At 43.2% G+C, this 21,350-nt stretch overlaps 1 protein-coding gene across 2 annotated transcripts in view; it reads right to left on the reverse strand.

Moving 5' to 3' along the window:
* The window catches only part of LOC105016702 (collagen alpha-1(II) chain), a 56,770-nt gene extending 40,081 nt beyond the window's left edge, over positions 1-16,689 (reverse strand). The window contains exons 1-8 of one of the 2 annotated variants that reach the window (XM_029114061.2): positions 16,352-16,689; positions 12,177-12,392; positions 10,419-10,435; positions 9,885-9,917; positions 8,475-8,507; positions 8,162-8,215; positions 2,861-2,962; positions 1,429-1,506 (exon numbers count right to left, since the gene is read on the reverse strand). In XM_029114061.2, coding sequence (XP_028969894.1) covers positions 1,429-1,506; positions 2,861-2,962; positions 8,162-8,215; positions 8,475-8,507; positions 9,885-9,917; positions 10,419-10,435; positions 12,177-12,392; positions 16,352-16,442 — 624 coding nt within the window. In that variant the 5' untranslated portion in view covers positions 16,443-16,689. The remainder of the gene's footprint in view (positions 1-1,428; positions 1,507-2,860; positions 2,963-8,161; positions 8,216-8,474; positions 8,508-9,884; positions 9,918-10,418; positions 10,436-12,176; positions 12,393-16,351) is intronic. The other variant, XM_029114062.2, reaches the window with a different exon arrangement.
* Positions 16,690-21,350: the final 4,661 nt, after the last annotated feature.

Below are 21,350 nucleotides of genomic sequence, written 5' to 3' on the forward strand. Positions count from 1 at the left end.
TGGGGCTGAGTTTCAGGTTTTTAGGCAAGGCCCCTTAGTTCCAGTGAAGGGTCATCTTCATGTAACAGGATGCAAAGACACTTTAGATAATTGGGTGCTTCCAGATCTGTGGCAAGACCCTTTCCTGCTTCAGCATGACTGTGCCCTTGTGCATAAAATGGGTCAGAAAAGACATAGTTTGAAGAGGTTGGTATGGTGGAACTTCAGCGGTCTGCACAGAAGCCTGTCCTCAACCCCACTGAACACCTGTGGGATTAATTGGAATGGCAGTTGCGAGCCAAGCCTTCCCATCCAACATCAGTGCCTGACCTCAAAATGCCCTTTTGACTGAATGGGCACAAATTCCCACAGAGACACTCCAAAGTCTTGTGAAAAGCCTTCCCAGAAGAGTGGTGCTATTGTAGCTGCAAAGGGGGGTCCAACTCCATATAAATGCCCATATTTTTGGAATGGGATGTCCAACAAACTCATGTAGGTGTGATGGTCGGGTGTCCACATACTTGTGGCCATATAGTGTATGTATGTGTTTTGTTTTTAGTTTTGACTGTGTGTTTGGACAGTGTGTTTGTCTGATGTGGTGTGTGCTTTGACAGTGTGTGTGTCTGATGGGGTGTGTGTTTAGACAGTGTGTGTATCTGATGCGGTATATTTTCTGACAGTGTGTGTCTGGTATGTGTTTTGACAGGGTGCGTATCTGATGTGGTGTGTGTTTTGACAGGGTGTGTATCTGATGTGGTGTGTGCTTAGTCTGTGGTCTGCTGCCCCTCTGTGAAGGAACAGGGATACAGACATAATGTGTTGACTCTTGGACCGGGGCATCAGTTTTTGTCCTTTCCTTCGCATTCCTCAAGCCAGGTTCTGTTAAACCCACTGGGCCCAGCTTTGAAGGTATGGAGGATTAATGAGAAAGACAGACAGACTTCTTCTCCTTGAGGTCTGGCTCCAAATCCTCAGCTGGTCTCAGTCATGTGGCGCGCCGCTGCTCCTCTCCATACTCTGCTCCTCTCTAATAGTGTTAAATCCACTGTGGTAACTGCCGGCTGGGTCTCAGACTTCCTCACCAGACAACCAGCATTCCAGTCAGCCAACCAGCCAGCCAAAAGGAAGCAAGCTTTTCTCTTCACTCTGGCTGAGTAATAAAGGCAAGATGCCATGCCAACTGCTAGCTCCTTGGAGTTCTCGGTCAACTCAAAAAAAGTACTAATGAAGCTCCAAACAGCCCCGATAAGCTCCACGGGGGTCAGTCTCTAAATCCTTATGGGAAGTGGCTAGGACATGGTGTGCAGTTCCCACTCCAGACAACAGGGGGCAGTGATCACTCACAGACACGTTCTACCAGGCTACTTAGAGCATACGCTGTGGTCTGGTAAACACACCTACTCCAATGCTGATAGGGTGATCGATGATGTAACTCATGCGCTCTCTCACCATTGGTCCTTGCATCACGCCCATCTGTGCACCGCCAGACTTTTCGTCGAATCCTCCCGCCATCTGAGCAGCAAAGTTCTGTGGGAAGACAAGATGGCCTCCATCAGATCTCTGTAGTATGACACAAATATAGTAAATACAAGCACATGAAGATCAGGCTTCATATCTTTTGTAGCAGTCTACTGTTCAGACAGAACAACACAATCCCTGTGTCTCTGACAGTCTGTATATTCAACTGGCTGTTTGTCTTTCGGTCTGTGTCTATGCTAGTTTGTCCATCTCTGTGTCTGTCTGACTGTTTGTATGTCTGTCTCTGTGTCTGTCTGACTGTTTGTATGTCTGTCTCTGTGTGTGTCTGTCTGTCTGTTTGTTTGACTTTGTCTACCTGTCACTGTCTGTCTGTCTGTCTTTGTCTGTCAGTCTTTGCCTGTTTGTCTGTCTTTGTCGGTCTATCTTTGTATGTCTGTCTGTCTGTTTGCCTGTCTCTCGGCCTGTCTGTATGTCTGTCTGTCATTGTCTGTCTGTCTGTCTCTCTGCCTGTCCGTCAATTTATGTCTGTATGTCTGTCTGTCATTGCCTGGCTGTATGTCTGTCTGTCATTGCCTGTCTGTATGTCTGTCTGTCATTGCCTGTCTGTATGTCTGTCTGTCATTGTCTGTCTGATTGTCTGTGTGTCCAAGGTAACAGCTAATGGCATAGGGATTGGTAACCACAGCAACAACCAGGAAGACAGACTATTTTCATCTCTTTGACAAAGGATCCCCTTGTGTTCAGCTCAAAGCTCTCCTCCCCAAACATCTAGCATGCTCTCTCTGGTATGTGCACCTCTCGAATATTCAGAGCAGTTTACCCAATCAACTGCAGGTTAAGACCCGTGATCAATAACAGATGTTTCAGCTCATCGGCTCGGGGATTCGATTTTGGCGCTTCAAGGAGCAGGCAGACCGTGGCCGATGGGCCAGTTTTAGTGAAAACTATATATTTTAAAATAACTGCTCTTCTCTGTTTGTTTGGCAAACATTTATTTTGCCAAACAAAGCACACAGAACTAAAAATATCTGCTGCTCTCCGTTGAAGAAAATCTGATATGATCCCCGAGTCAAAAGGTTTGCCCATCCCCTGATCTAACCAACAGTCCATACCTCTCCCACATCATTCTCTCCCTCACCAAGAATGAGAGCATTCCACCCCTGTCGCTCTACCATTATATTCTATACCCTAATAAAACGCCTATGCCATACTCTCCCATACCGTCATTTTGCAAAGCATCCCACCCTATAACGCAGTTCCACTACTCTCTTTTGACTTGTTACGCCCCTTTTTCTAACCTTTTATTCCACGTCTGCTTCTTCCATGACACACTGAACTTTGATGACACTATGGCACCATAAAACCCACACATTTCAGATTTTTTTCCGGTGAAGATACTTACTCCTCCAAGGCCGGGGGGCCCATTGGGTCCTGGGGGTCCTGGGGGTCCGGGGTTACCGGGGGTACCGGGCTCGCCATCCCTGCCTCGGGGTCCGGGGCTGCCCTGTGAATGGAAGACAGGACATGGAGTTAGATGAAGGAGGCCTGAAGTTCACATATCAACTACATCGACTAGAAATATTAAGTAATAAAAACACAGTATCTCACTAGAAATCCGTGAAATGTATTTCATTCATATTTGATCCCAAACAATAACATTATCACGCTATCAAACATCAGTGAATCAATATCCTTGGCAGTCACAGTTGAACAAGGTTCATTCACGAGAGGCAGTTAAAATCTAATAAAAATCAAGGTCTAAAGGAAATTTATAAAATGTGGTCTGAGGCTGTAATTCTAATGAAGATGTCAAGTCAGGCTCATGAAACTGCCCATCAGCAGGGTAATGACAGTCCAGATAGCCAGTTCTTTCAGAGAGCTCGGTGCCATTTTGCTTTGGAATGATTAGGCTCCTTTCTAGAGACACTGATGCAGCTTCTTTTGCTTATTTACCGTATCTCCCACTCACTACAAGTAATTATGTAGTGGTTGAAGAGACAACATCAAGGTGCCTTAAAAACATCTGAATGAACACTGATTCAGTGGGTCTGATTCTGATCACTCAGTACACCTTCAGTAGATACTAAGGTGACTGATCTGCAAATCTCACTTGAACCCCTGGATACCAGTTTGTTCACTTATAATTTGTATTAAATGTTTATCTTGGCAGGGGTATTACTGAAACCAATGGTTACTGAAACCGAAAGTAACATTTGTTACAGCAACCTAAAACCAACTGAATCCATAATAAAACATTCGTTACAGCAACCTAATACCAACTGAATCCACTATAAAACATTTGTTACACCAACCTAATACCAACTGAATCCATTATAAAACATTTGTTACACCAACCTAATACCAACTGAATCCGTTATAAAACATTTGTTACACCAACCTAATACCAACTGAATCCACTATAAAACATTTGTTACAGAAACCTAATACCAACTGAATCCATCACAAAAACATTTGTTACAGCAACTTAATACCAAACTGAATCCGTTATAAAACATTTGTTACAGCAACCTAATACCAACTGAATCCGCTATAAACAAATGCTTTTTGTAAAGCAGCCAAATGCCAATTGACTGAGTACTTTCCAAACACTGCCTGATGATGACTGATGATGAAAACCCACCATTAGCTGTTTCCCTCAGCTTTGACAAGTAACTTCACACAGTTCACATCTCCGTGTACACAGAGCACTTGGACAATGTCCAACGTACAGAGCACAATATTAAACTTAATCAGAGAGATCTTGATTAGCAATAACATACATTATCATGGATATGTAGTTCATTCAACAGCCAGACAAAGAAGTATTCAGTGAAAAATACTTAAAGCATGTCTGGGGAGACCTGCATTCCACAATGCATGCTCAGACAAATTATCCAGTAAGGAATGTTCACTGCGCTGCATTCATGCCCACTTCATTTTGGTGTAAACAAATATTAGAAGTTTCTAAACGCACAGTTCAATTTCAATATAAAAATGCCGATCTAGGGAGGAAAATTGTAAAATATATTTTTTTTAAAAACCAGATATGGTTTCCTGAACACCACCAAAGACCAAAACATGCTGTAAAAGACCTACGGACAAAATCTTCCAGTGTTTTAACCAGGGTTGGGATCAATGTGATTCGACACAAATTCCAACATAGATGTTACTAACTGAAAAGTGGAAAAGGAACATAAATGTCACTATCTGCAGAACTGACATACACCAATCTGACAGGAACTAATCAGAAAGGTTGTGCTTGAGAGCTGGTCTGTCAGGTATTCAGTCTTTACAATTAATCCAATAACTCTTGGTCTTACAGAATCAGAATTTTTATCTAAACATAACCCAAAATGCATGGATCCTTTAGCGTATTCTGTTGTTTGTGTTTTATCAATGTTTTTTTGTGTTTCACGAGTACCCTAAATTTGCCTTAGTGTGATGTTTTGATTCACAACCAACAACATTGTCAAAACACATGCAGAAATCCCAGGCACGCGAATGCACGTTCGCAATCGTGAACACCCGCACAAAAATACGTTCTACCCACGTGAACGTAACCTGCGATTATTAGGGCCACCAACGATGGATTTAAAAAATGCAAATTACAGAAATAAACTGTGATTATACACCTGCACTCTTAACTTAAAGTCATTGTCGAAGCAGCAAATGATCGCACATTTCTGAGATCCAGAGCAGGCAGAATCACATTGCCTACCTGATGGAGTTGAGGTGGCTGCATCAAATGCAAATTATTTGTCCTTTGTCTTTCTCCAATATCATGATGAATTGCATATAATGTTTTACCTTGAAGGCAGCGCCGTGTTACAGCTATCTAACAAATAGTTGCCTAATCTTCTAAACAAGTCCTATCTTAAAAGGATAAAACACCAGGTATGTCTATCATTGTTCTGAGAAAGATGAGTCGATAGTAGATTACTCAATCACATTTTATATGGGTCGGCTAAAATTATCGTAGGCATACTCTGTTTTTACCAGCCAAAACCAGAGAAAATGTAACACTTTGGTCACTAACCTGGTTATGTGCCACCACCTTTGTGCACATGATGATCACAGAACACAACAACTGATATTTGGGTTCAAATAACGATTCCCTTAGAATATTCAATCAATATAAAAAATATTTTTGCGGGTAATGTAATGAATTGCAGTTACTGATTTTGTAATCGGTTACATGTAACGGATTACTTGTATTCCATTACTCCCCAACTCTGATTATACCCATGGCCAACTACCTGTCACCTGAGTGCCTCCTAGGCCTTGACCTTTCATAACCTCTGTTGAAGTAAGTATGGTGAGAATCCCTCATAAATGCCTGGGTGTGAAGGATGATGTACCCAGGCCAAACACTCATGAGCAATGTTTCAAATGGACAAGTGCATTGGTTTGCACGAAAAGCCTTTCCTCTGGGACCCTGAGACACTACACCCTTTTGTCATAGCATTGAACTAATATACCTGACTCACTGATCAAGGGATCTATGAAAAGTTAAAAAAAATATATAGCTCTGGAATAATTTCCATACTTGGAATGGCTGCTCGGGGATCTCTGCTCCCCGAGCAGAGGTCAACCAACAAACTAGAGCTCAGTAAAGAACACCATAACAAACAATATATTCGGTAAGAACACCATAACAACCAATGACCTTAAGCTCAGTAAAAAAACATAATTAAAACCAAACACCCAGAGATCATTATGGAAAACCATAACAACCAGTGAGTGACCTAGAGCTCAGTAAAAACCACCACAACAACCAATGACCTAGAACTCAGGTAAGAACACCATGACAACCACTGACCCAGAGCTCGGTAAAGAACACCATAACAACCACTAACCTACAGCTCAGTAGAGAACAACATAACCAAAAATGCCAAACATCTTAAACCACAGACCATACAGGTTAACAAAAGTCTTGTCTGTCGTGATGGACAGTTGGCTTTAGGTAGTAGAGGTATGATATCCCCAACAATCTCAGGCTAACGTGCTACTGGTCTGTTTCATGTCCACCATTGACAAAACTGGGACCAATCTAAGATCTATTCAACACCTTCCAAATAAATAGAAAACAATATTGTATGAAATAATCTATACTATCCAGGATAAACAATGTCCAAGTCTGACAGAGCTGTCTCCAAAATCACCAAAAAGTTATTTCAAGCTTTCTTTACAACAAAGACGAAACAGACCAACTTTCAATCACAAAACATCTCAAAAGCATTTGCATTAATGTGGAACCTGGTAAAACAGCTTCCAAAGGGACAAGATTGGTATTGATGATCTACAATCCTTAGTGATACATTACTGTTTGTATACCTTGATTCATTCTGAAGTAATATCATTATAAATGCCTCCTTAGTTCAACTGTTCATATTAGTTTTGTTGATGTAAATGTAAACAATGAACTTTATTGCAATACATGTATGAACTTTAAATATCGTTGATGGTAACCCACTAATCTGTTTGCTCATTTGAGAGAGTTTATACTTCCTGCAAACCAATGGTCATTGTCGAAATTGAGGATTTATATTGCTGTAAAACTCTCTTCTCATCAAAGGACAAAGCCTGAAGAAACAACCCCTAAGAATCAGTATATTGCCTGCTGTATAATGGCATCCTTCTAGAAAACCTGAGAAAAAATTCACAACCTGTGTACAGCCAAAACCGTATGCTCAAACACTGATGTTCACAGCAGCCAAGCTTAACCCAGGGCAATGTTAATATTCATGGGACCAAGATGTAAACATCTCAGTGTTGTTCACACAGATTAAAACTCTGATTCACAGCCTCGCAGCCCTCTCCGCGCTAACAAGAATGATTTATCACACATATGATCGGCTCAACAGTGTGGCCTATTCACAGCTTCTCACAACACACCCTCACACACGTACACACACACACACACACACACACACACACACCCTCACACACGTACACACACACACACACGCAGATGTGCCTGCAATCGCCAAAGCAGAATTGCAGCCAGGCGCTCCATTGCAGAGAGGCACATACACACGCACAGAACTCTTTTGCTTTTTCTCACACATCTGCTAAATCCTCCAGCCTCTCAATCAACGTCTAAAGCAAACCACACACGGTTGCTTGTGGGGCTGGAGCTAGCCAGGGCCTCGGTGAAACACAGCTGCCTCACAACTTAGAGCAGACCTGAGACATCACTGTAAATAGGAACGCGTTGTTATCACATTCACCTGGTAAAATAATGGTGAAGACAGGAAACACTGATGGGGTTTAGATCCTGACTGATTTTCTTATTTTTTTTTACAGTCTCAGCGAAGTGCGAGAGAGAGAGATATGGAGAGGGGAAGAGTGAGAAGAAGAGCAACAGGAATAGAGGGAGAGATAAGGGAGAGAGAGAGAGTGACGAGGCAGAGAGTGAGGCTAAGAGAGTGAGAAGGGGTAATGCTGTGAGAAGGGGTAATGGAGTGAGAAGGGGTAATGCAGTGAGAAGGGGTAATGCAGTGAGAAGGGGTAATGGAGTGAGAAGGGGTAATGGAGTGAGAAGGGGTAAAGCAGTGAGAAGGGGTAATGCAGTGAGAAGGGGTAATGTAGTGAGAAGGGGTAATGGAGTGAGAAGGGGTAATGGAGTGAGAAGGGGTAATGGAGTGAGAAGGGGTAATGGAGTGAGGGAGAGAGGTAAGGAATGTCATGAAAAGTATCTCACCTTGTCTCCTTTATCTCCTCTGGGCCCGCGTGGTCCCTGCTCTCCTGGGGGGCCCTGAGGAGGGAGGGTACAGAGAGTGAGTATCAGGGTACATCTGAACACCATGCCTGCGTCTAAAATTGCACCCCATTAAGTATTTTAGTATAGCACTGTAAAGATGAGGCCCCTAAATTAAAAGTAACCAAGGCCAGCAAATGCAAAGAATCTGTCTCTATGTATGTAGATGAGATATTCATTCGGATGAGTGATTCAGGTGAGATATTCATTCGGATGAGTGATTCAGATGAGATATTCATTCAGATGAGTGACATACCATGGGGCCTCCTGGTCCTCTTGGTCCAACAACCTTGGTAGGCAGAAAGAGAAAGAGTGTCAACACTGTCATGTTCATTAAAGGTTCACTGCATGTCTCAACATCTACAATCCTACAGGGTCAATAAGTGTTATTATCTCAGGTTCTGGAAAGTCGTCAGATGGTTCTCACACAATTTATCACACACTGTGAATCACGGAGCATGTAATGCTGTCAATGATTCTTTATCAAGCACTTTGGGCTGCTGTGTTGTGTTAAAGAGAGGATAAACAGGCATTTTATTCTGATGAGTGGACTGAACAGCCATAACCACCAGAACCAGAACTACACAGTAATGATACCATACAGGTTAACGATCAGTACTAATACTACACAGTAATGATACCATACAGGTTAACGATCAGTACTAATACTACACAGTAATGATACCATACAGATTAACGATCAGTACTAATACTACACAGTAATGGTAACATACAGGTTAACGATCAGTACTAATACTACACAGTAATGATACCATACAGGTTAACGATCAGTACTAATACTACACAGTATTGGTACCATACCAGGTCAACCATCAGTACTAATACTACACAGTAATGATACCATACAGGTTAACGATCAGTACTAATACTACACAGTAATGGTACCATACAGGTCAACCATCAGTACTAATACTACACAGTAATGATACCATACAGGTTAACGATCAGTACTAATACTACACAGTAATGGTACCATACCAGGTCAACCATCAGTACTAATACTACACAGTAATGATACCATACAGGTTAACGATCAGTACTAATACCACACAGTAATGATACCATACAGGTTAACGATCAGTACTAATACTACACAGTAATGGTACCATACAGGTCAACCATCAGTACTAATACTACACAGTAATGATACCATACAGGTTAACGATCAGTACTAATACTACACAGTAATGGTACCATACAGGTCAACCATCAGTACTAATACTACTCAGTAATGGCTTTTCTCATCATGTTGGTAACCAGTTTCTAATAGCAACATGTTACCTCAGAAGTTTGTGCTATAACGCCACGTATTTCCTGATCTCTAAGAACACCCATTAGCCGTGTCAGATTAGCTATATAACACCACGCCATCTCAGGCCTTGTGTATCTGCAGCACACGGCGTGGCTAATCCTGCCTCTAACAAACGCAAACAAAATGGCTGTGCTGTTTGTTCCAAACGCCATTCATCCAATGTAGGGTTAGCTACAGTAGCACAGGGATTTCTCAAGCCCTGTATAGGTGGAGCAAACTCCTCTGTCCAGAACATGAACCTGAAGAATGGGCTGTGAATCAGCCAGAGGTGGACAGTGTCTGGAAAGTCTGTGGCTCGAGTGCAACGCGGACTGTTTGTGAAAGCTCACTCACATCTGTGATGTCTCCTGGTTCACCTTTCTGACCCTGTCGGGGAACAAAGACAATCAAACAAATCAGTTATTTCTCAGGGAGAATAAAGTAACACCTGGTTTTATTATCTTCGGTCACTTCTGCAATAGTCTAGCCTGTCAGAAGAACTAAACATTGTTCAGAACTACAGGCAAGTTGCTCCGGAGGTAGATGTTGATAACATCTCCAAAGAAGTGCTGGACATGAGTTCAACATTTCACCTAGAAAACAGCTCTGCCAAATGTCACCTCACTACATCGTTTTCGTTGTTGAATGAATCAACAATGAAAAAGAGTTTAAAGAAGAAATGATTAAATATTCAGGATTTTGTTTAGTCACAGGAGATGCACATCTGCGTCTGTGCTAGAGGCCAGAGAGAACCTTTGTTATTGACTGTCTGCTCACATCAAAGTAGCACCCTAATCTGTCAAAACACAGAGATCAGTTCAGGTTCAGAGGTAATTTCAACCTTCTGATAGACGGGACACACAAAGACCAAAACCAGCCACGTCTTACCTTAGCTCCAGGTGACCCTGTAGTTATGATGTCACAGAAGGATGAAAGGAGAAAGAGAGACATGTTAGAACACACGTGGTGGTGAAATAATCCACCCGCCTTCCTCACACCCGTGTCAGCCGGTCCGAGGCGGGCCGACACTCCTTCAAAACACCAGCTTCTACTTTCTGATTCCATATCTCAAATGGCACCCTCCTGCAAATGAACAGTCACCTACAAAGGCCCATGGGCCTCTGGTCACAAGCAGTGCCCTAGAGAATACGGTTCCATTTAGAATGCAGAACCTAAAGCACCAGAACAGAGCAGACCACCACACAAACTGATTTTTTGGTAACCAAGAAGGACCCATGAGGATTTGGACAGAGTGTTGGTTGAGGCACCATCTCAGGGACAGAAGCCAAGCGGGGGGGTTATGTAGAGAAGTGGTTGGGACCCAGAGCACTTCTGGCTTTCATTTTAGACCACCAATCAGAGACTGATTTAGAACTGGGACAACAGATCTATACAGTTAACTCCCAGGTAGAATAGAAAATTAGCGGTACTCTGGGTCCCCAAGCTTGTAGATGAGAACATGGAGACGCTTTAAAAGAAATGTTATAAAGAATGTAAGTAAACAAAGCATACATCATTATATGTCATGTATAAAGCACAGCATAGCATGTATAAATTAGCATTGATTTATTAAGAAAATGGCACTTCTGATTTCAAAGGTGCTCTTCCACAACGTGGGCAATTTAGTGACAAAACGCTGAATGCTCAATTCTGACCTAAAGACCTGAGCTGACAAATAACATATGGCTTTGGAAAACCAGATTTCTGTCTCACCATAGGCCTCTTATTGTTTGCTGTGTAACTCAGGACGTGGCCTTTGCCTGTCTGTAGTCACAGACAAAGCTATCGGTTTCCCAGAGGGTTTTATTCCCGCTCTAAATATTCTCTCCACCTTCCACAGACCCTCTGGCCCCCTCTCTAATTCACTCTTTCTCTGTGTGTGTGTGTGTGTGTGTGTGTGTGTCATTCTGTACCACTTTCACTATGTGACACTGTTCCTCTATTTAGAGTGCTTTTAATAAGTATAACAGTAATAATCCATGTGACTTAAATAGGGGTTTTAAGGGGCACTAAAGTTTTAGAAGTCTTCCTCTATCTTCCCCAGACCTCTTTCCCCTCCCTCTCTCTCTCTCTCTCTCCTTCTCTCTCTCTCTCTCTCTCCCTCTCTCTCTCCCTCTCTCTCTCTCCCTTGTCTCTGAAATCAGATTTCTTCAGATTCCATAGAGAAGGAGAGAGATTGTGCAGTAGCTGTTAGTATGCTGGGCCATGTCTGCTAAAGTGAGGTATTTCCATAATGACTCCCACATGTGTTCATGATAGAAGGCACTGCACGGTGTAAAATCCAAACAAGATGGGGGCCCAAGGTGAACTGAACTGGCTACGGAAAAATAAAGTGGAAGCAGCGTTGCTTTGAAATAGACAACACAGAAGTGTCATTTCACATTTTGTTATGTTATTCTGTTGGCTTCATATGTGTTTTTTGTGGGGGGTGAAACAACAGGCTTTATCAGCATCAAATGAGGACATTGTACAGACGTAATGGGAAGTACAACAGCTGAAGTTACAGTATCGTGGTCGGCGCACAGTAAAAGTCACTCTTTGATGATTTAACTGATTCAAGTGTTTTTTTCCTCCCCAAAAAGAACAATATGAATTCCACAGACAGTAATTTATTTATGTGTGATGAATAAATAAATAAATTACAACCGCTTGAGGGAGCTTCCCCTTCTCGCACGCAGATGGGGCAACACTCTCCGAAAGGGATTTCTGGTTTGGGGCAGTCTTTAAGCTCCTCGCAGATTATTTCGTCGCACAGGACAGTTCCTGTGTCGCACACGCAAATGCGGCACGGCTCTGGTTTCCACACGTCCTTGTCGCTATAGCTCTGTCCGTCCTGAATACAGCTGCCTACATCCTCTGACACTGTGAGTGGGTGAGAGTGAGTGTGTGTGACCAGATGGGTTAGCACAAACCGACCAGAGTGTGTGTGTTGGGGGGAAGAAAGAGAGACATCAATAAATCAGTCATCAATAAATCACTCATCAATTAATCATTTGACTAAGGATACAATGCGCCTCAGTGGTTAGACATTAGACAATACGCAATAGCATATTCAGCAAAAAAATTTAAAAAAAATAAGTTCACAAAAAGATAAATATATTAACACTAAACGGCACAGGACTGAAAAGTAAATATCATTACCCACACCTCTCGTTCTAACTGAAACAGAACCAGAGTTAAAAACTCCAGCTGATTTTGGAGGCACGGAAGCAGCTTGCGACTCCAGCAGCAACTGCCTACAGTTTCACAGTCAACCACTGGGTGGCAGTGCAACCTCACAAAACAGCAGTAGCCCTCTGTGGCCCTGCTGGCTATGAGATCTCCAAAAGGGTCCTGGGATCTCTCCATCACATTGGACCAGTGGCCCATGCATTGTGTCATTCAAGGCAAATATAGATTTCAGCTGCCCACACAAAATAAGGCAGCATTATACAGTCAACATGTATGATATTCTTTCCACCAATTAGTCTTCGTACCGATTAAATCAGTTTTTAAGATTGCTGACCCCCCCCCCCCCCCCCAAAAACAAACACTCAATTGCGCTCCTTGTGGAACAGCAGCCTAAGATGCCCAACATACAGGTTTGCTTGCGCATGGTATTACCCAATTATCCAACTCAATTATCCTGCATAGAAGTTTCCACTGTCTTCAGTGAAACATTGTGCTCCCCTGTACAGACGCAGTGTTTTAAAAACCTGTTCAAGCATTCATCAAAGAACCAATCAGTGTGATCATCAGTCCCTCCCAGGAGGCCAGGTGGTAACACCACCAACTAGAAAGCTGAGTAGAACCATTGACCAAATGTCAGACGCTCTGAAGCTAAAGTGGGCGGGGCGAGGGTGATTCCGGCTGGCCAATCAGGGCCATTCCATTAGGAACGCAACGTGAAATGTGGAAAGAATGCAGGCGGTAAGTAGATATATTTACCTTTAGACGCCCGGGGAATGGTCAAGACCAGGCAACCTAACGGACCGCAGTGGGCCATGAATGAGGCCCTTTCTTAAAGGGACAGAGCGGGTAATTCACAAGCTACTGCCTTGTACAAACACAGGGCACTTTTAACCCCCACCCCCCCGGAAGTCACGGCAGAGTCGTCTCATGCCAGTTCAAACATGTCCAAGAATGGAGAATGAACAGCTTTCATGCACATACTTCTGGGCCCAAAGTGGATTTTAGTTTTGGTCGCTTTTTTACGTGTTTAACTGCTCAGCTCAGCGTACGTGATCTTGGTTTCCAAGGGGTGAATGACTATTCATTTTATATTTACATGTAGCTATCAGAAGGGCCATTGCCGGGACTACATACGATGCCTTGTTTACTCGGATGTAAGGCCTACAGAAATCCAGATTAAAGCAAGGCGATTAATTTTGGTCGAGGAAAAATGTATTGTAATTGACCTGTTCCAATGTCTTCTGCCCCCTGAGTGAACGGAAAATGTGACAGTTAAACAAATGTGATCTTTATTCCAAACAGATAGACCTCATCTGTGCTGCAGTTAGGTTGTTGGCTGCAGCCTAACGTTTTCCTCCGTCCGGGAACGAGGGACAGGGAAGAAGCACATAAAACTGAATGCAGGTGTGAGAGACCAGGGAGTCGGAATGAAAGCAGATTCCAGCAGACTGCCTCTTTAAAATACGCTTCCCAGCTCAATACATTGGAACTTGCTGGGGGGCAGTGAAGAATAACTATGCAGGCCCGGTGTGTTTGGCCCCCTCCAGCACAGAGGGCGCCGATGAGTGTGGGATGGCCCGCACCAGGGAAAATGGAAGGGTATTGAGCGAACGGAAATGATGTGGCTTTGATGCGTTAAGACAGCATCACATTTACTCCGCTCCAGCTGTTACCCCGGGGCCCGTCCACAGTGCCCGGGACGACACGGGCCATCTGGGTTCTCCGGGACCCCGTCAGGGCCAATGAAATGTAGCCTGGTCCAATACCAACGAATCACACATGCCAGTCAAAATTAAAGTAGGGCGCTTTTTCAGACGATGCTATTGAAAACCTGGCTCAGTTCACTCCACAGAGACCAAGAGCGGTCCATGGAGAGGCATAGGTAGAGTTAGAGGTAGAGTTAGAGCTTTGCGGTGACTTGTTGCCGACCAACCAGGGGCTGGAGATCTTGCTCCCCTTTGAGCCTGCTAGCCTTGTTAGGCTTAGCTGCTCTGGCCTCTTTAGGACTAGTTAGCAGGTCTCTGAAATATGTCCTGTAATAGCTCTCTCTCTCTTTCTTAGGAAAAGAACAACCTGCATTATGCCCAGGGCCTTAGCCCTATCCAAGAGGGTAACCTGAGACTGTCTGAAATTCTGTGTGTTTTTTGGGGCCAACACAACTCAAATTTTCTCTTTCCCACAAGTTCTAAAAAGCACCTCCCTGTCTTCTCTGCTACTTCATTTTGGGGTCTTAGTCTCCAAGCTTTTATGCAGAAAAGAATGTGCCTTAGCTGGATTACAATAATACCCCCCCCCCCCTCCTCTCTCTTTCATAACATGTTTCCAGTAGTCCTGATGCCAGACAATATTTCCTTCTCCCTCTCCATTGCCTGTCACTGTCGCTGGGGCTGGCCTAATCTAGGATCCAGATGGAAACACTAAAATCATATGGATGGAACATTATCCCTGGTCTTGCCTCCAACAGGATCTACCTATCATTCTCCACAAAGGCCTCCATACAAAGCCTGTACATTACTGAGGAATGTAATGTTTCAATGCATACATGTTTAATTTATCTCACCCCATGTCGGAATAAAGATAATTCTATTTGTCCACTGGGTCGTAAATATATGGGTAGGGAAAGATCGGTGTGACGTCGAATCGGGAAATTGGGATAACAAGATCATGTGTGGGCTAGGTATCTTTCGTGTTGGGGCAGTACAAGGTATCCCATCTTATATTCCACAACTCCCCTACATCATTGCTGGATTCGCCTCCGCGCCCTCTGACAGCAAAATACATGTTATCGCTTTACAACCAACCACAAGCTGAACCGCAAACCTTTCCTCGTTCGTTTGCTCTGCACTGTCTCAAATCGAACGAAGCTGGTCAAAAGGTTTAAAAAGGAGCTCTGTCAAAGCGCGCCCGGAATGTCTCCAAAGTACCCGCAGGTGTCCGGCCCAGCGGCAGCGCAACTTCTGAGAGGAGAGGGGGTGGGGTCGAGGGCAGCTTTAATAGCTTGCGGAGAGCTGCAAGACCACGCAGCTCCAGAAGCGTCAGAGTATGAGCTACATAGTAGTACTTACATACCAGTTTTCTGCCATAGCTCGCCAAAATAACACGGCGATTCAGAACGTAAAGTCTGCGAGATGTTTCACAATCTCCATCAACCCAGAATCTTCGAACAGTGCATCCTTTAATTTGTATGTCGAATCACCTTGTTGCATTTGGATCGACCGTAGTGAAACTGTAGGCGCTTCGAAGATGAGCGAATCCATCCCTTTACGCACATTATTTACATTCCGTTGATCTCAAGTATGGTACTTTGGTAATAACGTATGATATTCACAGCTTTGTAATAAAAAATGCACTTATAATCAGGGTACCAGGACACCTTTACCGTAATAACCGCTCATATCCAACGCGTAACGGTGAATACACATACTACATTGCCTCAAGCAGAAAAACAATTTACAATTAATACATCAATTATAATGTTCACAATGATATCCCAAATGTCTTGTTATTTATTGCCAGTTATTTACGAAACTTTCCTCAGTACAGTCCTACATGTATTTGCTATTCGACTTCAGTTAATTTAGCACTTTAACTGAACTACTTTCATTCACTATTTTTAACAAAATATTTGAAGAGAAAAAACGGCCACTTACGGTCTTCGTCCTGACATTTAACAACGGCTAATAGAACGCATTGTGTTGCTACAAGTAGCAATACAGTCCTCGAATCCACCAAGCTGAACATGTCTAAATGTTAGACATGCAGGGCTTTTGGGGGAGAAAAAGAAGGGACGAAGAGAACGGACGGCGGCTTCTCTCTTCTTAGTTTATGTGTTCCCAGTTACAGAGTCGAACCATACATTCAACCACCTTCCCAAAGAAATCCAGACCCAGACCCCTGCAGAAACTTAGTACCGGCCTGCGTCGGGTCAGGCACTGCAGTTTTATGTGTCCGTTGCCTTCAATGAATCTTCGTATATTCCCAAATATCAGCCCGGCCCCTTACCCCCTGTCAAGATGAAATCCGAGCCCTGTTTCCCTCCCATTTTGTCTGTCCTGGAGTTCTATTCTCCCACCGGCTCAGACCCCTCCTCCCAAGAGCTACTGAAAAGGGGTACCCAAAAAGTGAAACTTTTTTCGCTCCAACGTGTCTGGCTACCCTCCCCCTCTCACCGTTCGGCTAGACTCGTAGGGTGTAACGACACAGAATACCCACTTTCTCCCGTTGCAATAGAGCACTCAATTATTTTCCAACATTAACTCTGACATCTTCTGAAATACTTTATCTGTGTTATTGCAGCAGAACATCGCGTCGCAGTGCAAAGTTAGTTGAGAGAAATGATTGTTGGACTAGTGTGCAGTGAGCACCATGACTGTCCGAGTCTTTTTTGAAATGAGACGGCTTTAATAATGGAACATAGTTCACTTTGTCCAAGTCAACCTAATGTAATTAGCAGCTCCTTACTCCTGTTGTTAAGCAATTCTTTTCCCCCTACGACTAAACTGTGACGTGACAGTGACAGGTGTAGTTAACTCCGTTGACATCCGCATAATCAGACTTTAAAACGTGACAAATTACGCATTAATTAAGCAGCCCATGCTTGTGGGCTATTTATCAGCCACATTAAATTCCAACCACAACTCCATCTTCCAACATCAGTTAATAGTTTGGATGGTTGAACGTAAAGGCATCCCCTGATTGGCTTACGCAGCCAGGAAGTAATTAGGGGACAGAGCCAGGTTGGCTCACCTGGTTAGTCTAGTGGGCTGTCACTCTGGACACGAGTAGGGCGGTGGAGGGGGGGACAGTCTCTTTAAAATCTGTGAGAATGTGATGTGTGACTCTGGGACCTGAGAGGAGTGGATCACGGCCGGGCACAGGACCCGAGGCCCAGGACCAGTGTAGGAGTGGTGGGAGGAGAGCGGTGCGTTGGGTGGGTTAAGGAGCTCCAGGCCTGGGAACTTGGAAGATGGAAGAGGTGAGGAACCGGAGGCTAAGGGGGGCCTTCACACACACAAAGACTGGAATCTGACACCAGGGTATGGCCCTCGTTCTAGAAGATGAAGGAAGAGGTGGTTACGTTAACGTGACAGTTGGCTCAAACATGGCATTACTTTTGCCCTCAAACCAACATTTTGTCGGCATTTGTATAATTCAAAATGACTGATAGAATCTTATACAGATACAATATATATAATGTATATACAGCTCCGGAAAGAATGAAGAGACCACTGCACCTTTCTCTTCCCTTTCCAAAAAAGTTGAAAAGGAAAGTTTTGAGGGAGGAACAGAAGCGTTCAATTTGCAGTGGTCTCTTAATTTTAACCCTTCTGTTCCTCACTCAAAACTTTCCTTTTTGACTTTTTTGGAAAGGAAAGAAAAAAGTGCAGTGATCTTTAAATTTTTCCGGAGATATATATATACATATATATATATATATATATATATATATATATATATATATATATATATATATATATATATATATATATATATATCAAGATAGAGAGAGTAGAGAGAGATAGAGGAAGCTAAGGATGATCTCAGTTTACACAGATGAAAGAAATTGTCCTAATGATGTCATAGTTGCCTACTGTAAAATTAGCTGGATAAAAAAAAAAAAAAAAACATTATTGAAAAATCATTGGCCATGCTGTGAAACTGAAGGAAAATGAAGACCAAATAACAGTCTACAGAAGTTAGAGATAAAGTAATACAAATGCATACAATAGGAAAAGGGTAAAAAATAATATTCAAGTGTTGAGTTATCCTAGTCAGGACAGTTGGATCATTAATAAGAAGGTGGAAGGCTGTCCCTCAGCATTCAAATCAGAAAGAGTCTTGTGAGAGAATCCACTAAGAATCACTTAAAGGTAGCTACAGAATATAGTGGATAGCAGTGGAGTTATGGTGCACCAGTCAACCATATCAGGAGCTCTGTATGGCAGGAGGAAAGAAGCTGTTACTCAAAAAGCATAGACTGAAAGCATGAGTTTGACCCAGCTGCAATGTGGGGAAAGGATTTGCGGTCAGATGAGAACAAGATATAATTTCTTTGTCCAAAATTCAACACCATCATCCTTTTCGTCGTACGCTGATGGCAGTGCGTTGACGGCAGCATCATGTTGTGGGGATTCAGGCACTGGGAATCTTGCTTACATTAAAGGAAGAATGGGAGAAAAATATATAAAAATAAGAGAACCTGCTTCAGTCTGCTAAAAACCTTAAGCTTGGGAGGAAATTCACATTTCAGCAGGACAATAATCCCAAGCACAAGACCAAAGCAACATTGGAGTGGCTCAGTAATGAAAAGGTAAATGTCCTACAGTGGTTTAACTAAATTCCTTTGAAAATCTATGGAACTATATGAATATTTCAGTCAAGGTCTGGGTAGATGGTAAGTGAACAATCAGTTTTTGTAGTCAATGTGTTGGATGCAGGAGAAATGAGCCGGAGTAAAGACCTGAGCTACTTTGACGAGGGTAACATTTATATTACCCAGCCAGACGACTGTGTCAGAGAATCTCTGAAATGACAAGGCTTGGGGGGGGCTCCCTGTCAGCAGTGGTGAGTAGCTACTGACAGTGGTCAGAGGAGTGACCAACCACAAACCAGTGACAGGGTGTTGGGCGTTCAAGGCTCGTCAATGCGCGAGGGCAACAACAATCATCCTGCCTGGTCCAAACTGACAGAAGGTTACTGTGGCACAAGTCACAGAAAACGTTAATCACGGTTACGGGAGGAATGTGTCACACATCGCACCCTGCTGTGTATGGGACTGCGCAGCCACAGAGTGGTCAGAGTGCCCATAAAGACCCCTGTCAATAGAGCCTACAATGGGCATGTGAGCATCAGGAATTGGACCTTGGAGCAGTGGAAGAAGGTGGCATGTTTAAGTGTGTCTTGGATGGCTGTGTACGTGTGGGCCGTTTACCTGGGGAAGTGATGGCCCCAAGATGCACACTGGGAAGATGACAAGCATTGTGGGAAGATAGTGGTGCTCTGGGCAATTCTCTGTTGGGGAAACCCTGGGTCTGGGAATTCATGTGGATGTCAATTTGCCACCTACTTAACATTGTTGCAGACCAGGTATACCCCCTCGTGGCAATGGTATCCTGTGATAGCAGTGGCCTCTTACAACAGGGTTTTGCGCCTTTGCCAAACTGCACACATTGTTTAAAAATGGTTTGAGGAAAATGATAAAGAGTTCAAGGTGTTGCCCTGGCCTCCAAATTCCCCAGATCCCAATCCAATCTGTGGGATGTGCTGGACGAACAAGTCCGATCCATGGAGGCCCCACCTCGCAACTTACAGGATTGTAAGGATCTGCAGCTAAAGTCTTGGTGCCAGATACCACAGGACACCTTCAAAAGTCTAGTGGAATCCATGCCTCAACGGGTCAGGGCTGTCTTGGCAGCACGTGGAGGACCAATTGCATATTAGGCAGGTGGTCATAATGTTTTGGCTCATCAGCGTATACAGAAAACCTAAATTTCCTCAGTAAAACTCGGTGGCCAAATAGAATCACCTGATGGGCCTGACTTTGGCTGGTGTTCTGCCCACTGAGGACAGATATCCTGCAAGACACAAAAACCGTATCAAATATTTATGTCAGTTCATTCTCAATCACTCACTACACAGACAGAATTATGTACAGCATTACAACTGTGTGGTTTTACTCTTTTTATGAATTATTACACTGTAATTTTGTTTTGCTGGTTGAAAATGTGAGGCAGAAGAGTCGATTGAAGAATGTAGAGAAAAACAGAAATAGTTCATATAAAACATTTTTTTTTATAATTGACATGGACACACACAGACACACACACACACGCACACACTAACCCCAGAATAGAACCAAAAGACACCACAACTACCATAGTGCACAACCTTACAATCCGTGGTAGTCTGATGTGGCTCCAGTCGAACCTAGAAAAGACTGCAGCACACGTAGATCAGCTAGCTAACTGGTTAGCTCTCATAGATGCATGATGCCAATTCGAACCCTTGTTGCATGTTGTGGACCACAAATAGCCACTGAGGGAATATGTTCGGTCATAACCCACTAGTCAGGGCCTTTGACCCTGTGCTCAGGGTCCTGACCCGTGACCTTTAAACCTAACCTTCCACATCTTTATTGGCAACAGGAGCAGCTGCAGCCTGCTCCTGTTGCCAATTGCATTGGATTAGCATGGAGAGGCTATTATTTACTCAGGTTACAACTACTGTACATTTGCCAAATGTAGGATGTTTGCCAAATGTAGGATGTTTTTTGGTAAAATTCTTTATAATAAAATGTTATTTTATTGAAAGCACTCTCCCCCTCCCCAGAAAAGTGAGACAGGACTGTGAAGACTGGAAGGTCATATAATAAGTGGAAGTTTCGAGGGCCAGATTCTAACCTACATTGACTCTGTCTTGTACTGAATGCATCTTAAGTAACTAACTAAAGAACTAGACAACCTTACCCTAGACTAACTAACTACATAAATAAATAAATATACCAACTACAACACTGAATAAATAACTAAATAGACTAAATACTAAGAGTAATTACCTAGATTTTGCTCCACAGCTGTTTCTTATCTGTTTAATGTGTTTGGTTGCATTGATTGTGTGTGCACAAGAGAGATGGGAATGTCTGGTTTTGAT

This window comes from Esox lucius, chromosome 17 (genome assembly GCF_011004845.1).
Source record: "Esox lucius isolate fEsoLuc1 chromosome 17, fEsoLuc1.pri, whole genome shotgun sequence".
NCBI lineage: Eukaryota > Metazoa > Chordata > Actinopteri > Esociformes > Esocidae > Esox > Esox lucius.